Source organism: Aspergillus melleus (assembly GCF_016097325.1).
Source record: "Aspergillus melleus strain CBS 546.65 chromosome Unknown contig5, whole genome shotgun sequence".
NCBI classification, from domain to species: domain Eukaryota; kingdom Fungi; phylum Ascomycota; class Eurotiomycetes; order Eurotiales; family Aspergillaceae; genus Aspergillus; species Aspergillus melleus.
The window spans coordinates 759,797-777,062 of record NW_025763374.1 but is presented as its reverse complement, the minus strand read 5'-3'; the positions used below and the strand labels follow the sequence as shown (position 1 = coordinate 777,062).

The 17,266-nt window shown below is 53.8% G+C and overlaps 6 protein-coding genes across 6 annotated transcripts; 5 read left to right on the top strand and 1 right to left on the bottom strand.

The window, feature by feature from the left end:
* Positions 1-97: 97 nt before the first annotated feature.
* Positions 98-2,290, bottom strand: LDX57_008761 (putative cholinesterase; the record flags this gene model as incomplete). Its single annotated transcript, XM_046090483.1, has 1 exon — positions 98-2,290. One exon carries the CDS (start codon positions 2,288-2,290, stop codon positions 98-100), a length of 2,193 nt encoding a protein of 730 aa, XP_045946458.1.
* A 1,107-nt stretch (positions 2,291-3,397) lies between these two features.
* Positions 3,398-5,378, top strand: LDX57_008760 (uncharacterized protein). Its single transcript, XM_046090482.1, has 2 exons — positions 3,398-3,961; positions 4,009-5,378. Exons 1-2 carry the CDS (start codon positions 3,522-3,524, stop codon positions 5,273-5,275), a joined length of 1,707 nt encoding a protein of 568 aa, XP_045946457.1. The 5' UTR covers positions 3,398-3,521; the 3' UTR covers positions 5,276-5,378.
* A 204-nt stretch (positions 5,379-5,582) lies between these two features.
* On the top strand, positions 5,583-6,436 carry LDX57_008759 (serine hydrolase domain-containing protein; the record flags this gene model as incomplete). Its single annotated transcript, XM_046090481.1, has 3 exons — positions 5,583-5,711; positions 5,783-6,201; positions 6,280-6,436. The coding sequence occupies 3 exons, from the start codon at positions 5,583-5,585 to the stop codon at positions 6,434-6,436; spliced, it is 705 nt and encodes a 234-aa protein (XP_045946456.1).
* A 51-nt stretch (positions 6,437-6,487) lies between these two features.
* Positions 6,488-7,210, top strand: LDX57_008758 (uncharacterized protein; the record flags this gene model as incomplete). Its single annotated transcript, XM_046090480.1, has 1 exon — positions 6,488-7,210. One exon carries the CDS (start codon positions 6,488-6,490, stop codon positions 7,208-7,210), a length of 723 nt encoding a protein of 240 aa, XP_045946455.1.
* A 1,118-nt stretch (positions 7,211-8,328) lies between these two features.
* Positions 8,329-14,143, top strand: LDX57_008757 (ankyrin repeat protein; the record flags this gene model as incomplete). The annotated part of the gene is made up of 6 exons (XM_046090479.1): positions 8,329-9,595; positions 9,641-9,877; positions 9,926-10,247; positions 10,294-12,016; positions 12,060-13,054; positions 13,113-14,143. The coding sequence occupies exons 1-6, from the start codon at positions 8,369-8,371 to the stop codon at positions 14,141-14,143; spliced, it is 5,535 nt and encodes a 1,844-aa protein (XP_045946454.1). The 5' UTR covers positions 8,329-8,368.
* A 1,256-nt stretch (positions 14,144-15,399) lies between these two features.
* On the top strand, positions 15,400-17,265 carry LDX57_008756 (putative MFS transporter; the record flags this gene model as incomplete). The annotated part of the gene is made up of 5 exons (XM_046090478.1): positions 15,400-15,585; positions 15,684-15,852; positions 15,931-16,084; positions 16,141-16,592; positions 16,649-17,265. The coding sequence occupies 5 exons, from the start codon at positions 15,400-15,402 to the stop codon at positions 17,263-17,265; spliced, it is 1,578 nt and encodes a 525-aa protein (XP_045946453.1).
* Between the last annotated feature and the right edge of the window lies 1 nt (position 17,266).

Sequence of the window (17,266 nt, the reverse complement as noted above, 5' to 3'; positions counted from 1 at the left end):
AGGATCGGAGTGGTCATACGAACAACAATATAAATTGCCTTCAATTAGTAGATTATCCTGTCATCCAAACGTACACTTCTTGGAGCCCCCACCAACTCTAAGCCATCCCCGCCCTCTCAAACGTATGTCCAAACTCCTCAAACACACGACACACCGCCGTGTCCCCAGGATCCTGCACCTTCTCCAACGTCAAGCCTAACGAGCTCACTCCTCTTGACTTACTCCCCTTTCCTACCGGACGAATCCGATCCCCATCATCCTCTTTGTCGCCATAAAACACTCCCTTCGAAAACTCATACGCAACACCTCTCGTGTCCAACCACTTCTTGTCAGGGTTCGGATCCCTTGTCCGGAAAAACGCCCCGAAAACATCCTCCATGACTTGCGCCAGATGCACATCACTGGCTCCGTAGTACGGAGCTACGTTCTTTGTCTTACTGTTCAAATTGCCCCAGATAGGCAGCACATCTGCGGCATGGCAGGTGGCGTTGAAGGTGTTGTTTGCCAAGGGGGAGCAGGTGGGAGGCGTATCGAGGGTTGTTTGCATGTGGCCTTTGGGGAATTGGATGTTGTAGATTGGCGCTTTGGTTTGATGGTGGGTGAGGTTCAGCAGGGAGGAAAGAGGACAGGTCCATTCGCTAGCTGTGAGGAAGGAGGAGATGACCGGGAGGAGGGAGGTATTGCGGCCTTGGATTTGCGGGGCGGTGGCGTTGAGAAGTGCATCCGCTAGGTCCGGGGGGTATGCGAGGTTCAGCAAGGTGGAGAGAGCTGCCGGGGAAGTCTTCATCGATGAGGCGTATTCCGGGACGTAGAGGCCTGCTTCATCGGCGACGGTGGTGAAGAGAGTGGGCACTCTGTTAACCGACGAGTTGGGAGCGGCCAGGAGGTTGTGGAATTGGTCGGCGATGATGCCGGCTTCCGGGTCGAGAATCGGAAGAAGAGGCTCAATGGATGCGAGCATGGGCGAGGCGTTCAGATATCCGAATGCAGTAGCGTTGGAGGCGTTGGCGATGCCGGATTCGAACGCTGTCGAGTTATCGAGGAATGCGCTGGCCGGGAGCGAGCGCAGACAGGCGACCAGACTGGCTTCTGGGGAGGTGTGGTGCGGGCAGCCCAGGGCCGGGGCGAGATGAGGCACCACGAAGTCCGTGTAGACGTCGCGCGTGAACCAGGGTAGGTCGACCGGGGCGGATTGCGCGATGGCGGCGGAGAAGAGGGGCGCCGCGGCTGGGGAGGAGAGCAGCGCTACGACGCTTTGGCCGCCGGCAGACTGTCCGAAGATGGTGACGCGGGACGGGTCGCCACCAAAGGCTGCGATGTGTTGTTGCACCCAGCGCAGGGCCTGGATCTGGTCGCGCGTGCCGTAGTTGCCCGTCGTCAGATTTCCCGTTGCCAGCCAGCCCAGGACCCCGACACGGTAGTTGACCGTCACCACGATCACGTCGTTGCGGCTGGCCAGGTTACCACCGTCATAGTCGATCATGGACGCGCTGCCTTTAGTAAATGCGCCGCCGTAGAAGTAGACGGCGACGGGCTTGCCGGTGGTGTTCCGGGCAGTCCGTGGGAGCACGGGCGTGTAGATGTTCAGATAGAGACAGTCTTCAGAAATATCACTACCCAGCGTCCCGAATGCCGAGGTAGACTGGATGCATGAGGCCGACACCTGCGTCGCCTCGATCTGCTTGACGCCGGTGTAGGGCTGCGGCGGGGCCAGTCGCAGAGCGTTCACCGGGGGATTGGCGAAGGGGATGCCGAGGAAGCGGAACGAGCGCGCATCGCGGAAGCCGGTGATAGTGTAGTCATGCGAGGCGACGGAGACTCTGGACGACGGGACTGCGGCCCGATTCTTATCGGTGGTTGGCGGCACGCGCGAGGTGCAAAGGGCAGTCAACTTGCGCGTGCATGGCGCAGCAATGAAGTCCTTCTGCTCCGGCGAGTACGCCAAGCAACCGGAGGAGTTCGCAGAGACCCAAATGTCGTCCGATCCCTGGATACTTTCGGAGAATGCCAAATAGCTGAACTGGTAATCCAGTTCCGTCCGGTTGGCCAACGGTGCGGCTGATAGGGGATAAAGCTGTTCGCCGATGGCTGCGCATCGAGCGGATGCTTCATCGTGGGTGAGCCTGTCATGCACAAGAACTGCGGACGTTCCGTTGTTCTTGGATCCGAGGTTGTTGTAGTGTAGGACCTGCAGAGTACCTAAGGCGTCGGCATGAGGGACCAACGCGGGGGCAGGGGCCGCCCAGGCAGTCCCACACAGAGAAGCTACAATCAGTAGTGGTAGCTGCATGCTGATAGACTGTTGTGAGACACCCCCAGATTGCTGACAGGTCGGGGGAAGCTTTGTTTATGACTCCCTGCACGTCCTGCATCGCCGGTCTTGTAACCCTGCTTATATAGGCGGGCAACACCCGGAACCCCCGGCAAGGCAAAGGAAGCCAAGCATGGCCAATATTATTGCCCGACCATAGAAATACCCATCTGCAAGGCGTGCCCAGAAACCAGTGGGGATGGCACAGCAGGGTTGTGTTAGGCGAGCAGAGCTGACTTGCCGACGCAGCCAACAGGATTGTTTCTCTCGCCAGGCGTAAGGGATTGGCTTGGCAGGTTTTGTGGGGTAAGCAGAGCTTGGGCCCCCAATGACGACTGTGATTGAGCAGTACACTGGTGTACACCGTACAGAGACTATGGGCCATCAATAGTTACTCACTAACTTGTTGTGTCTTAGGTTATTGAGTACGGAGTATTGACGGAATTGTTATTGAGGTGAGTCCTGTTAGGGCACAGATCGGCACGGTTCAGGCACTCAGGCCAGACTCTAAGGCACGCTCTCAAGGTCTTCCTAGCTGGGTTTAGCGCTGCCAAGAATCTTCCGAGGAAACAGATTCTTCGAAGTTCGAGTATGGAGTGCACTGTAAACTGATCTGTGGGCTGGATTGGTCTGCATGGTTGGTTAAGTTCCTTCTCATGATGTGCATTAATTGATAGATTTGTTCTTCAGATGGTTATAGCAGGTTGTCTTCGTAATCGGGAAAAGTGAGGTCTCAGGAGCGCGGAGATGGCGGGGGATATATATTGCCTGAGCGAAGGAAAGCCAGAGATATCTACCACGGAAGCTGAAGATTTGATGCAAGACTTGTTCGCAAGACTTCTCAAGGCTACTACTGATAAGAGACCGACAACAACCATTCCATACCACCAACAAAACAGGATCCCATATCTGGCAAACGACGTCCTCGGCAAAAGACCGACGCCGAATTGACCGAGCGCCAAGAGGCCCCGTGACTGCTCATTTGCCCCGAATAGGAAGGCAGGACTGACTCAGCATGTCGTCACGGGGCCCCGCACGGCACATCCTCGGTCCTTCTGCCCGGTGGCGATCAGTCCGTCATCCCCCGGATTCTGTCAGACGTGGCTGAGTTGCGTTGGAAGGAGTCATTCATTTATCTGGTCATGACGGCACCCCGAGGTGACATCGACTTGAGCCCTCGGACAGTCTGTCACGAACTCATGCAAGATTCATGATGAAAGACCCTAGAGGTGCCGTGCGGCTGGTCGAAGTAGGTCCGCGGGACGGCCTGCAAAATATCCACGATCACGTCCCTACGCCCCTGAAGATCGAGCTGATCCGGCGTCTTCAACGAACTGGTCTTCGCGCCATCGAACTGACCTCTGTAGTCTCCCCGCGAGCAGTGCCCCAGTTGGCCGACTGTCGTGATGTTCTCCGAAATGAGGGGATTCGCCACCTGCAGGACCAGTCGCGCATGCGCCTGCCGGTCTTAGTTCCCAACCTGAAGGGATTAGAGGTGGCGATCGAACATGGGGTGCGCGAGGTGGCGGTGTTTGTCAGCGCCTCGGAGGGGTTCAGTAAGGCCAATATCAACTGTTCCGTGCGACAGGGCCTCGAAAGAGCCAGGGCAGTCACTCAGAAGGCTAGTCAACATGGGATCGCCATCCGGGGGTGAGTCTTGCTTACTCGTTTTCGAAGACTGTCAGCTGACTTTGCAGTTATGTATCTTGTATATTTGAAGATCCCTTCGACGGACCAACCCCCCGGGCCGCCGTGCTTCGTTGCGTCAAGGAACTGCTGGACATGGGCTGCTACGAGGTCAGCCTGGGTGATACGCTGGGGACTGGTGCTCCGGATACCGTGCGCGGTCTTCTGACGTATCTGGTCGATAACAATATTCCCACCGATCGGCTGGCCGGTCATTTTCATGATACCTATGGGCGAGCCGTAGCCAACACCTGGGAGGCCTACTGTTGCGGACTGCGCGTTTTTGACAGTAGCGTCGGTGGTCTGGGCGGCTGTCCATTTGCCCCGGGTGCAGAAGGGAACGTTGCCAGCGAGGATTTGGTGTATATGTTCCATTCCGAGGGGATCCAGACCGGCGTCAATATCCTTCATCTGCTGCGGACTGGCGTGTGGATCTCACAAGCCCTGTCCAGACCATATGCCACTAGGGCGGGGCGAGCTTTGGCCTTGAAGCATAAGCTGCTGCCTTCTGCACATCGCACTACCGTTCAACCGGTCATTCATCCAACCACCAAGTGGTCGCCTATTGGAAAGGGGGCTAACTACTCTGACCGGCTGTTGGTCTATCGCTCCGGTAGTAACTTGAAGGTTGTGTTAAATCGACCGAAGAAGGGAAATGTTCTGAAGTTAAAGATGGTATCCGACTTGGTCAATCTGATCGAGAAATGCAACACCGAACCTTCCATATCACGAATCATCGTGACTGCGAAAGGGGATTTCTTCTGCATGGGAGTGGACCCGGCCATGGAGCCTGCCGAAGCCGAGAGCCCACTCGACCAGCTGACGCGGTTATTTAAAGTAATCGAGCATTCTCGGAAGACCACAATCGCGTGCATCAACGGGCCTGCTTTTGGTGCCGGTGTCGGCCTAGCACTATCGTGTGATATTCGTTTAAGTATAAAGTCAGCCACATTCACCCTAGATCAAGCTGGATTGGGTGGGAGACCGGCCTCGTCGGTGCCGTCCGACCATCCAGTCACAGCAACAGAATTGAAATCGTTCGGCGTAATCGCAGAAGTTGCAGACGACGCCGACGATCTGCAAGACTGTTTGAACAGGCTGCTCATGCGGCTGCGGACATCGCCCTCCACCGCATCGCGCATTTCCACGCGGCTGATACGCCTCATCTGGGCCCACGCCGAACGCGACAATTCAGAGGCAGCAAACGAATTTCTTCGGTTCGAGTCTGTGAATGAGATGGACATGGACCGGGCGGTGGCGGTTGGTTGTGCGCAGTAGGCGTCCGTGCCTAGATAGGGCTTGTAAATCGGTGTGATTGTAGATGGTTATTTTACACTTGCATAGTTGGGTATAAAGGACCAATAGATTTCAATATGTTGACACTTGAGATACCCTAACACGGCTCGGCTATTTCAAAGATTCATGCAGACATCATGCCACCGCTTGCGCGTTGGCATGCCAAATCACGAACGCTGTTGCCCTGCCAAGGGCGCAAAACCTCCCCTGCTAGAGCTGATCCTTAACACCCCGCTCTCCTGTCATCTCCAACCTCACCGACCCAATCTCCCAATCCATTTCAACCACCATGGTCCTCCGACCTGTCGCCTGCCCGTTCACCCCGGAATTCGATACCCTGGTCCACGAACAACTCCAGAAATGGAAAGTCCCCGGTCTCACGATCGCCATTGTCCATGGCTCTAGCACTTATTCCAAGGTATGGAAGCTTCATTCACCATTTGGAAATCCCCTACCTACCTACTTATTTAATTCTAATTGACTCCCCAGGCCTACGGCATTGCCTCCTTCCCGAACAAACCAATGACGCCCGACGCGCTCTTCTCCACCTGCAGTACCACAAAAGCCTTCACAGCCGCCGCGGTATCCCTAGCCATCGATGACAGTCAGAAAACCCCCTCGCCAGTATCATGGACCACGCCTCTTTCATCCATCATCCGAGACGACTTCGTCCTGGCCGACGAGTCCGCCACTAACAACACGACCCTCGAAGACGCCCTCTCCCATCGCACAGGTCTCCCAGGTCACGAACTCGCCATGATGATTGCCTCTCCGAAGGAGAGTTTACAGCACGAAGTTCGAAAGCTGAGATCCTTTCCCTTGTCCGATGCACCGCGCACCGTCTTTCGGTATTGCAATCATATGTACATGGCTGTTTCTTATGCGATTGAGAAATTGACAGGGAAGAGGTTAGGCGCCGTGTTCAGGGAACGGATCTGAGATTTTCTCTGTATGAACGATACTTATTCTGATGTTCGCGAGGCAAGGAAGAGTCCCGGGGCGAGTAGTCGGCTGGTCACGGGGTACACTTATGTTCCAGATAAAGACAGCTATGTTGCCGAGCCGCATCTGGGCTACGCGCCTACGACCGGCGCCGGGTCTATGGTTAGCAATGTCCTGGATTATGCGAAGTGGGTGCGTTAGTTGATTTATCGCACTGGACCGATATCTGACGACGGGTATACGGCGCTGTTCATGCCACGGACGATTATGAATGGCTCTGACGCTGACGCGGGTGGGATTGTGGTGCCGGACCCAAAGGCACCGTATCATCTGTATGCGCTGGGATGGTTTGTCGATCAGGTCTGCGGGGAGACGTTCTATTGGCATAGTGGGAGTTGGCCGGGGTTTGGGATCATGGTGGGATTAATTCCGGAGAGGAAGTGGGGGTTTGCCATGATGGGAAATGCGGTGGATGCGAGGCGTGTGGAGAGGGAGTTATATTTGTATCTGATTGAGAGGTTGGTGGGGAGCTCAGGACCGTCGCAGTCACAGCCGCAGTCTACCAGCACTAAGGGGAGGAGGTCGAGGACAGCAGAATCGGAGAGTCCGGGTCAGGAGAAATGTCGACTTTTCCCTGGCTACCCGGATCCGCCCATCCCACATGCTCTTCCCTTGCAGCAATATGCGGGTGTTTACAGTCATCCCGGGTACGGGTCATTCGGGCTGGTTGTTGAGGATGGGAAGTTAGGAGCGGATTTGACGGACAGGGTGGGAAGACTGCGATTCGTACTTGAGCATGCAAGCGGCGAGTTCTTTGTTTGTGTTGCGTATACTCCGGAGAAGGGCGAGTCGCTGGGAGAGACGTTCCTGACGGAGTTTTATGTGAATTATAGTGGGGTGGCTGCGAGGGTGGGATTGGATTTGGAGCCTGCGTTGGGTGGGAAGAAGATCTGGTTTGAGAGAGTGTCTGATTGATGATTTTCTTAGACTTGTGTGGAGGGTTTGCGCTGTATGCGGCTTAATGTGATTGAAAATAATCCACATGGAATATTTCGTGCCTTCGGTGGAAAAGCGCGTGCACTGGAGGTCAAATTCTGTTGTGGTAGTTTAAATAGGAAATGTGAGGTCGTTTAGTGTGCATTATATATTCATGGCAAGAGGAGGAGCCACTGTTGATAGGGAGGAATATTCTGTTTGGCGCCACACAAAATGAAAAACTGCTCCAGATCATAAGCGCAGGAACGAATTTTGTTAAATTGATAGAATCTGAAAGATGCTCGATGGTTGCAGGTCTGTAACTCCGTAGATGGTGAAATGCTTGGTGTGCTGCCTCAGGCATTACAGTATCCACTTGATCTTGTTGCCTCGATGGCCCACACTAATCTCCGTAATGTAGCTGAGCGTGGACAAAGCTCAACATGATAGGCCCATAATTAATCATGAGAGTATGGAGAGTTGAAAACCCAGATTTGCTGATGATCAATGCATATTTTCGTGGAAAAACCTTCCAATTGAAGAAAATTTGTATATATAACCATTATCCACGAGTGCTGAATCAAGGAACGCCGCGAAGAGTTTTTGGCATTTGGATACCTGAGGCAAGCTGGCAATCATTTCGCCGTTTGCTTAGGTACCCCTCCAAGGCACTTTTGAGATAGGCAACACCGCGGAAGACCTTGACATTTCCTACATTAACCATCAAATAGTTCAGAATTGATCAAGGCATCATGGCAATTGGGGTACCACCAGTCCTGAAACGCCAACAAAGAGAATAAGCTTTGCGTAAAGTTTGTACCCCCGAGATAAGATAGCTCCGTCTCCTAGTAAAGTAAGCAGGTGGTAACTTAGGTCTACCCTTCCGAGCGGGATCCAGGGGGTCCGGCCCCTGAAATTTAATAGCCTGCAGCTAGCTGGTCACTTAAGCGAATGTATATTAGAGCACACATCCGCCGTAGCTATAACCACTCCGTGTTTACCTAGGGAAGGCAGCGACAAGACTCGAAGCAGAGAGCAATTTCCGTTCCTTGCACGGGATCGGCCTGTGCAGGTTCAATCCAGACGAAGACGGATTCCATCTGGGCGATCGGTGGGGAGGGCGGTAGGATATCATCAAGTTGGAAAAGAGAAAAGGCCATGCCAAGACTGCCCTGCCCCAGGCAGCACGCGGTGCCTGCCTGGAAGTGCCTGGTCCGATCAGGCCCCACCAGGCGCTGCCTGATTCTGCCTGCGGCTCGATCCCGTGCCTGCTTGGCGGTGAGCCTTTGGACCCCACGCCTATCACTAACCCGATTAGGGAGTTCCATCACAGAGCTTAAATATCAACAGGAGAATCTGCTGCTCTGCCGATCCAGACATCTCAATCCTCTTTCTCAACCCTCGTCCTCTTTTCATCCTTCTGTTCACTCTCTATCATCATCAAGACGCTTTCACTCCACCATGACTTCCACCCTCCCTCCCCTGCCCGCAAAGCATCAAGACCTGGTCTCATGGATCCACAACCACCCAGACACCCCAATTAACGAGCTCATCAGACCCTTCAATGAACACGAAGCCGTCGTCCGAAAGCTCTTCGCACAGGAACCATCAAACCCCCTTCTCCAGAACAACTACCTCAACATCGCCCCCCTATACGACCAAACCGGTACTAATGACGTCAGAACCCGAGCCCGCGAACCGGCCGCCGAAGCTCCTGACGTGCGTGACAAGTATGTCCTACCATTGTCTGAGGACGCTCGACGGCCCAATGGCTCTCCTGCCGTGGTGTCGAGTCTCAGCGAGTTCAAGAAGAACTTCAATATCTTCTCCGAAGGCTCACTCAGCGACATGGACTGGAGTAATGTGGTAGTGGCCGGTAGCGCGGTGGTGACTTCGCTGCTGCCGGTACCGGAGGAGTATCGCAGTTCAAAGCGCGCGTTGCGGCAGTATTATCACGATAAGTTTGCGCCGGCGTCGGACGTCGATTTGTTCCTGTACGGACTGAGCGAGGAGCAGGCCATTGTAAAGATCAAGATGATCGAGGATAAGGTGAAGAATGCCATCTTGTATGAGACGACGACCGTGCGCACCAAGAACACGATCACCATCGTCTCGCAGTACCCCACGCGTCATGTGCAGATTGTGCTGCGTATTTACAAGTCCGTCTCGGAGATCCTGACGGGTTTCGATGTCGATTGCTCGTGTGCCGCGTACGATGGAAACCAGGTGTTTGTCTCGCCGAGGGCCCTGGCGGCGTATGTGACGCAGACAAATCAGATTGATTTGAGTCGACGGTCGCCGTCGTATGAGAATCGGTTGTCGAAGTACTCGCACCGCGGGTTTGAGATCCACTGGCCGGCGTTGGAGCGGTCGAGGGTTGATCCGGTATGTTGGGATGACTAGTTTGCGGGAATTTGCTGATGATTCTAGACTATCTTTGAGAGAAGCTTTTCCAGAACCGTTGGTCTGGCAAGACTGCTTGTTCTTGAGAAATTGCCTAAATCATCGGATCGGGAGGAATATATGGATCAACGACGGCGCGAGCGCGGACGGCCTGACCGAGTGCGAAGAGGTCGGGGCGAGTTGAACGGTAACGTCAAAGCTGACTGGGAGGATGAGACCCCGGAGTGGATGGAGGGCGATGAGCTGTCGGAGTATAACACGGTCGTAAGTATTGCCTGCCTAGGGTGCTGTTATCGTTTCTAATGTGTCTAGACTATACCATATGGACCCCGGTTCCACGCCAAAAGGATCGAGAAACTGCTCTACACAAAAGACTTGCTTCTTAACGCAGAGTGGAACAAGCCGAAAGACAGAGAGGTTCACCTGCATCGCCATCCTGCTTTCTTCGGCAATGTGGAGGACGTCATCCATGATTGCTGTGGGCATTGTCCGGTTCCGGTGACCACTGAAGAGAAGGAGGTGGCGGAGAAAGAAAGCAAGACGTACATTTCTGGAGAAATCTCGTTTATCAAGGATGACCCTGGTCGCCAGGAGGTGGGAAGTTTTAACCCTATTACCGAGACTGATTGGACAGGTAAGCCCCCTCACGCAGGAAGATAGAGCCCAGCTAACACGACTAGAAATGGCTTACATCGGAAACACCGAACGTCTCTGTCACGCCATTGTGGACGGGGATCTGGACGCGGTCAAAGAATGGCTAGCTGGGGAGGATGCGGACCCGAACAGCCGCGACTACACCGGACGCGCCCCGTTGCATCTTGCTTGCATGACGTCCACACCTGAGATTGTGCAATGCCTGGTGGACCACGGGGCTAGATTAACTGCTCGCGTGGCTGACGGGCGAACGCCTCTTCACATTGCCGCTGCTAGAGGAAGCGTGGAAATAGTCAGAATCCTGCTGCACAAGAGCGAGGAGAATGAAGCTGAGGAGGACAAAAAGGCAGAGCTGCGCAAGGGCAAGACCTTGACTGAAACTGCTACTGAAGAGGCCGGTGATGAAGACATTGAAATGGTTGATGCCGAGGATGACGCAACCTCTACCACCGGCTCGTTTGTCAAGGTTGAGAAGGAATCCGAAAGCCGTGAAGATGCCGAAACCTTGCCCGGAGACGAAAATGACGACGAGCCTGATATCTACGATATCAATGTCGTTTCTTGGGACAGTCGCACGTCTGCACTTCATCTGGCTATCCTCAACAATCAGGTGGGTGTCGTGGAAGAGCTCGTCGGCTCCTTTGGGGCGGACGTCCTGCTGCCGATTAAACTGCTCCACAACTACGATAAAAGCCCGCGCGCCGCCATCCTTACCCTGGTCCTTGCCCTTCGACTTCCCCTGGATCAGGCAGTGGTGATGACCGAGAAGCTTCTGCAACTGGGCGCCACGCCGACCCAGGCCGATCTGGATCACAACACTCCCCTTCATTACATCGCGGCTACGCCCTATCGCGATCTGATCGATGTTTACATGAAATGTAACGAGCCCGCCACCAAGAAGGCCCTGGATCACCTTGCAACAGCTGGTAGTTCCTGGAACCCCACTATGTATTCCGCCCTGATGGTGGCGATCGCTGCCAAGGACAGCACCAACACCATAAAGCTGCTCGAGCACGGAGCGACCCCAACCATCTCGTTCAATAGCTGGTTCAAGTCTGCCGCAGCGGCGACGCCTCACATCCGCAATCTGAACAGCGAGACGAACATGCGGTCTTTCCAACACGGTGTGACACAGCCCATCATCGAAGCGGTCAACAGAGAGCTTCCGGAAGTTGTGCTCGAGCTTTTGAACCGGGAGGTCGACCCGAATACCCTAGACAAGGCCGGATACGAGGCGCGCAATTCGAGCAACAAGAGCAGCTACTACCCGGGCAAATCTCTCCTGGACCTTGTTCAGGACAAGCTCAAGGAGCTGCGAGGATACGAGGGCGAGACTCGTTTCTTCGTGGAACCATCCTCCATGGAATCGGATGACGTATATTTTCAGGGCCTGGAAGAGGGAACTTACAAGATGTGGTTGGCGCGAGAGCAAGTGCGGAGGGAGCGCGTGGAGTACAACGAGGCCAAGGAGGACTATGACAAAAAGGTCCGAAACTTCGGAACGAGAAAGGGGCTTGACGAGAAGAGAGTCGTCGTTCAGCGCCTTATTCAGGAGTTCGAGCAGGTGGAACAGGTTTTGCTTGAGAAGCGTGCCAAAACCTTCAACGAGATGTACCCCGACATTGAATCGACCGCTGTTTTTTTCAATGGATCAAAGTATAAGCCTGGCGAGCCTGAAGTGTTCAAGCTGAAGTTGGACTTTAATATTCCGGAACTCACGGACGAAAAGCGGGAAGGTTATTTCAAACTGTGAGTTTTCCGACATTATATGGAACATTGCTAATTTCAGTAGATTCGAGGCAGCGTGGACCGGTGATATCCAAACAGTTCAGGCGCTTACGCTGGGAATGTGGGGAGACGACAACCAACAGCAACCTCTCCAGATTACTGCCTTTGATACTAATGATATGTCGCCGTTTGGTATCGCCGTCATTCGCGGACACTTCGAGTTGGCCGAACTCATCCTCGAGATTGCCCAGGCGCAATACAAAGTGGTGGAGACGAAGAATCACGAGCGTTATAACATGGACGATGACAGTGAGTTTGACGACGACAGCGACGAGATCCGCATCACTAGCGAGACGATTGACGACAAATTCACCGTGGATGATATCGGAGCGTTGGACTTTGATGTTGGCAGCACGATCTCTCCTGGGAGCCTAATAATTCGGGAATACCCTGTGTGGATGTTCATGCAGGATCCACCGAAGATCGGCCTGATGGGCAGGCGCCATGGCTCATTGGATCTTCTTGAGTATGCCATTCGGGAGGACAATGTTCCTCTCTTGACATTTCTTCTTGAGATGGGTCAGAAGTATCAAACGAGAGATGAGACTACAGGTTCTGAGATCTTCTCTCTGTGCGAGCCTGAAATCTACCTGGCGATTGAGCTGGGTCGGCTGCGTTGCCTGGAAGAGATCATCAGCCGTACGGGAGCGGATCTGCCGATCGACCAGCTGGTCAAGAGGAGTGGCGTACAGGTTCATGAGAAACCCAAATACTACCAAGGCCTGTCTATCCACGGACGCAAGCGTACCGACTGGGCTGCTGCTGGAGGTGGTCGGAGGGGTTGGGGGACAGAAGAGCCCGAGACGGACCAGCATCCCCCTTTGCTGGTGTCTGCCTTTCGGGGTAGTTTGAAGAGTACCGAGTGGTTCCTGGGCACAGCTCCGACACGTCTTTACCTCAACTTCACCAAGCAGCATGGGGAGGATAAACGGCTGAGCCTGCTAGCTCAGTCTATGGATGGAGTCGAAAAGTCCGTGAAAAACTGGTTGAACACGAGAAGTCAGTCCCCCTCTTCCCCTCTTCCCCCTAGACTGAGAGAACGTAACTGACTATTTAGGTCACTTGGTCCTCCACTGCGCTGTCATGTCCAAACCCACCGCCGAATCCACCGAACTTGTTCAGTACCTGATCACCCACTACCCGGAGTGCATTGAAACCAAGTCCGACTACGGATACACACCGCTCGCGCTCGCCTATTCCCTGCGCCGTGTTGCATTCGCCGAACTACTCATCAAAGCGGGAGCCAACCAAACGATCCGAGACAGTAAGGGCAACAACCTGATCCATCTCATGCTACGCAGCGCCTGCGGAGACCACCTCGAGGACCCCGACAACGTGACCAAGCTGCTCAACCTGCTCGACAAGCGTCTGGTGTATTCCATGTTCAGCGAGCGCTCGTCCGACGGCCCTGGATCCCTGACTCCATTCGCGCGCTGGATGCATTACACTTACTCAGCAAGACCCTACTGGCGAGACGAACGCAACCATAACATGGAAACCGACAAGCGGGTAGAGATTGTTCGCGCTCTGCTTGACTTCGCCGCGCCCACAGGCCAGAAACACCTCGAGATGCTCGACGGCACCGGCAACACGCCCATCCACGACGCCGTGAAAGGCCAACTCCCGCAGATCTTCGAGTTGATGATCACCCACCGCCCGGACCTGTTGCACCGCGAAAACTCAACCGGCACCACGCCCCTCGAACTGGCCGTCGACGCGTGGACCAGCGAAGCGACCGAAAACCCGCCCCCGATCCCCAACAAAGACGACCGCGGATATCGGAGTAACACTGGCGGCAAGAACGTGGTCGATACATCACCGGAGGACCTCGTACAGAAGCCAGCGGCCAGCGAACGGAAGCTCATCTGCGACATCAGTCGCGCACGAGTCAGCGGACGGTCGGAGAAGCGGAAATTGGTGAGCTTGAATGAAGCTAATGAGGTGGCCAAGAGACTAGCGGTGCAGAGCGAGGCCAAGGCGCGGGCGATTCGAGGGAACGGGGGTGTAGTGGACAAGGGGGCCAAGAAGTGGTCGGATGAGGTGACGAGGTGGTATCAAACGGCGAGGCACTATACTGAGAATGAGTGAGAACCTATTGATCAGAAAAGGCTTGTCTGTACGCAGTCATGTATGTAGAGAGCGAGGCGGATATTGCGGAATCTCATAAGAATGAGACATGAAGATTACTTACCTACCCAGTTCCTAACCTGACACTACTAACCAACTCCCTAAGTCTAACTATGTAACTAGGTAGCAATACCACGATCGCCATCATTCATCCAACAAGCAATCGGATAAGACAAGACAAGAAACACATAATGTTTACCCCGCAAAACCAACCCCGGAGCAAGCTCTTAGCGTCTTAGCATTCTGGCGGATAAGTATCCCGCCTGTCGGAAAATAATCAGCGCCCTTCCCCGTCACTGGTAGGGTGAATTTAACTTGCTCCCAACTTGGACGATCACCACTCTATCTTCCGACTTGAGTTTCCCCACCCCCGGATTCTCTTCTAGCTGCGCATGGGTGTGTGGTGTATTTTGGGATGTGGGGGTGGGTTGGTGGGGGTTCCCCGGATCATGATTCATTCACCTCTACGGAGTAACCACTTTCCTATTCGTGACATTGCTGAATAGTTACTATAGTGGAGTGATTCGATTTCCCTTCGGCATTACCGAATTCATCTGCCGCTTCTGAACTGTACCTCTCTCTCCCAGTGCCAGATAGCGAACCAGCTAATCAGCCACTCAACCCAGGGTATGCCTCAATATGAAAGATAAACAAAGTCTTGGCTTGGCTTGCTTGGCTTCCTTGGCATCGACGGAAATGCACACCATCTGATCCTTTCCCCGCGGGGGAGCTTTGAAATCCGCTCTCTTGCTTGCTTCTGTCCACGAGGGTGATGATGGCGGGGACGGCGATAGTCGGGTCCTGTCCATGTGCGTTGGGGAATGTGGGGAGGGGAGGTAAGTTGATTCGATTCGGTTGACATAGGTCGGGATGTTGACGTGACGTGATGATCACTGCGTGAGTGTGGAGTGTGTGGAGGTGTGAAGGGCATAAATATCGAGACAGGTCTTGGGGGGATGCTTGGTTCTTGTTTGTTTTTTGTCGGCGAGGTTCTCTCTCATATTACTAGCTCTTCTGTCTGGTTGCTTTGATTTAAGAGCTATTTATTCCGTCTAGCTGGACTATACGGGCACTCTGTGTCTAGTGCCTTGCATACTCCTACCTACCCTCAATAGGAGAGCCCGGTTCATCATACCCCAGAAACACTTCACCAGAGAGCTGAAACCAGAGTCATAACTCCTACAGAGCAAGAAAGCGAGAACAGATCCGCAACCAAAATGACCGACCTCAAAAAAGAATCCCTCGACTGGGGAACGGACGAAAAAGTCCTCGACCCCGTCCATCAAGAACGCGTCCCTGCTATCGTGACGATTGAGAATTTCCGGGTCTTGGGCATGGATCCGCAGGATGAGGAGTTTTATATGGGGTTCTCGGAGGAGAGGAGGAAGAGGGTTACGAGGAAGGTCTGTTTTTCTTTCTTTGCTTTCTTCCCAATCAAGTTGAAGAATGTTTGGACAAGGAGGGATCATGCTAATGCTTATCTTGGTTGTGAAATGGATAGGTCGACATCCGTCTCGTCCCTATGCTCGCAGTCCTATACTTGATATCTCACCTTGATCGATCGAATATCGGAAACGCCAAGATTGAAGGTCTGGTTGATGATCTCGGATTGAGTGGCATTCAGTGGAATATTGTTCTGAGTATTTTCTTTGTGCCATATGTACTGCTAGGTATGTTTCTTTTTTCCATCACTGCATCCCTGGTTTGGCGAACTCTGCATTGCATGAAATGATGGCTGATCAAACCAGAGGTACCGAGTAACATGCTGCTGAAGAACTTCAAACGCCCATCGGTCTATCTGGGTATCCTGATCGTGTCCTGGGGAATTATGATGACGTTGACCGGGGTGGTAAAGAACTTTGCAGGCTTGATGGTAACCCGAGTCTTGCTAGGTGTTTTCGAGTATGTTGCTCCCCTCCCCTATCTTTCCAGTCTAGGAAATTCAGCTAACGATTTAGGGCCGGATTCTTCCCCGGCGCCGTATACCTCTGCACCTTCTGGTATATGCCTAAAGTCTTGGCTACTCGGCTCGCATGTTTCTACTGCGCCAGTGCGCTGTCCGGTGCCTTCTCCGGCCTGTTGGCAGCTGGTATCGCGCAGATGAACGGCGTGGGCGGATACGAAGGCTGGCGATGGATCTTCATCCTAGAAGGTCTGGCCACAGTCGTGCTGGGCTGTGCTTCGTTCTTCCTACTGATTGACTCGCCACGACTGTCTGGTCGGTGGTTGGACCCCGATGAGATTCGGTTCCTCGAGCTGCAGGCGTTTATCAAGGAAGGTGGGAAGTTCAGGGACGAGGCGCAGGGCGGCAGCAAGAGAGTTAAATGGAAGGATCTGAAAGCCGTGTTTCTCAACTGGAGGATGTATATCCTCGCTTATATCATGCTGTGTCAGTCGGCTTGTACTTATGGTGAGTTCCTTGCGACCTTATTGTCAGCCCTGTCTGAAGACATGCTAATGAGCCAGGTAACAAATTCACTCTGCCCACAATCACGAAATCCATGGGCTTCAGCAACACCGAAGCTCAACTCCTCACTGTCCCGCCGTACGTGGCCGGTGCTATCTCTGCCATCTGCTTCTCTCGCCTCTCGGACAAGTTATACTGGCGGATGCCTTTCGTCGTCATCCCCCTCTGTCTGCTCATCATCGGTTACAGCATCCTCATGTCGATGGACGGGAAGCTAGGCGAGAACCTCGGTTTGTCTTTCTTTTCGGTTATCATCGCCCTCATGGGTCTGTATCCGATTCACCCCGCTACGTCCAGCTGGACGTCTAACAACCTGACGCCGTCGAACCGGAGAGCGATCGGTCTGGCGCTGAACATCTGTATCGGCAACACCGGTGGTATCATTGGTAGCTACATGTTTCTAGAGGAGGAGGCACCGAAATACTACACCGGCTTTGGGCTGTCGTTGGCATTGGGTGGTTCCGCGGTGCTGTTGGCGTTGTTCCTTGAGTTGTCGTTCTACTGGGAGAACAAGAAGAAAACCAAGGTTTCGGAGGAGGAGGTTAGGGCGAGGTATTCGGAGGAACAGCTGTTGGATATGGGTGATAAGTCGCCGTTGTTCAAGTATACTCTTTAGG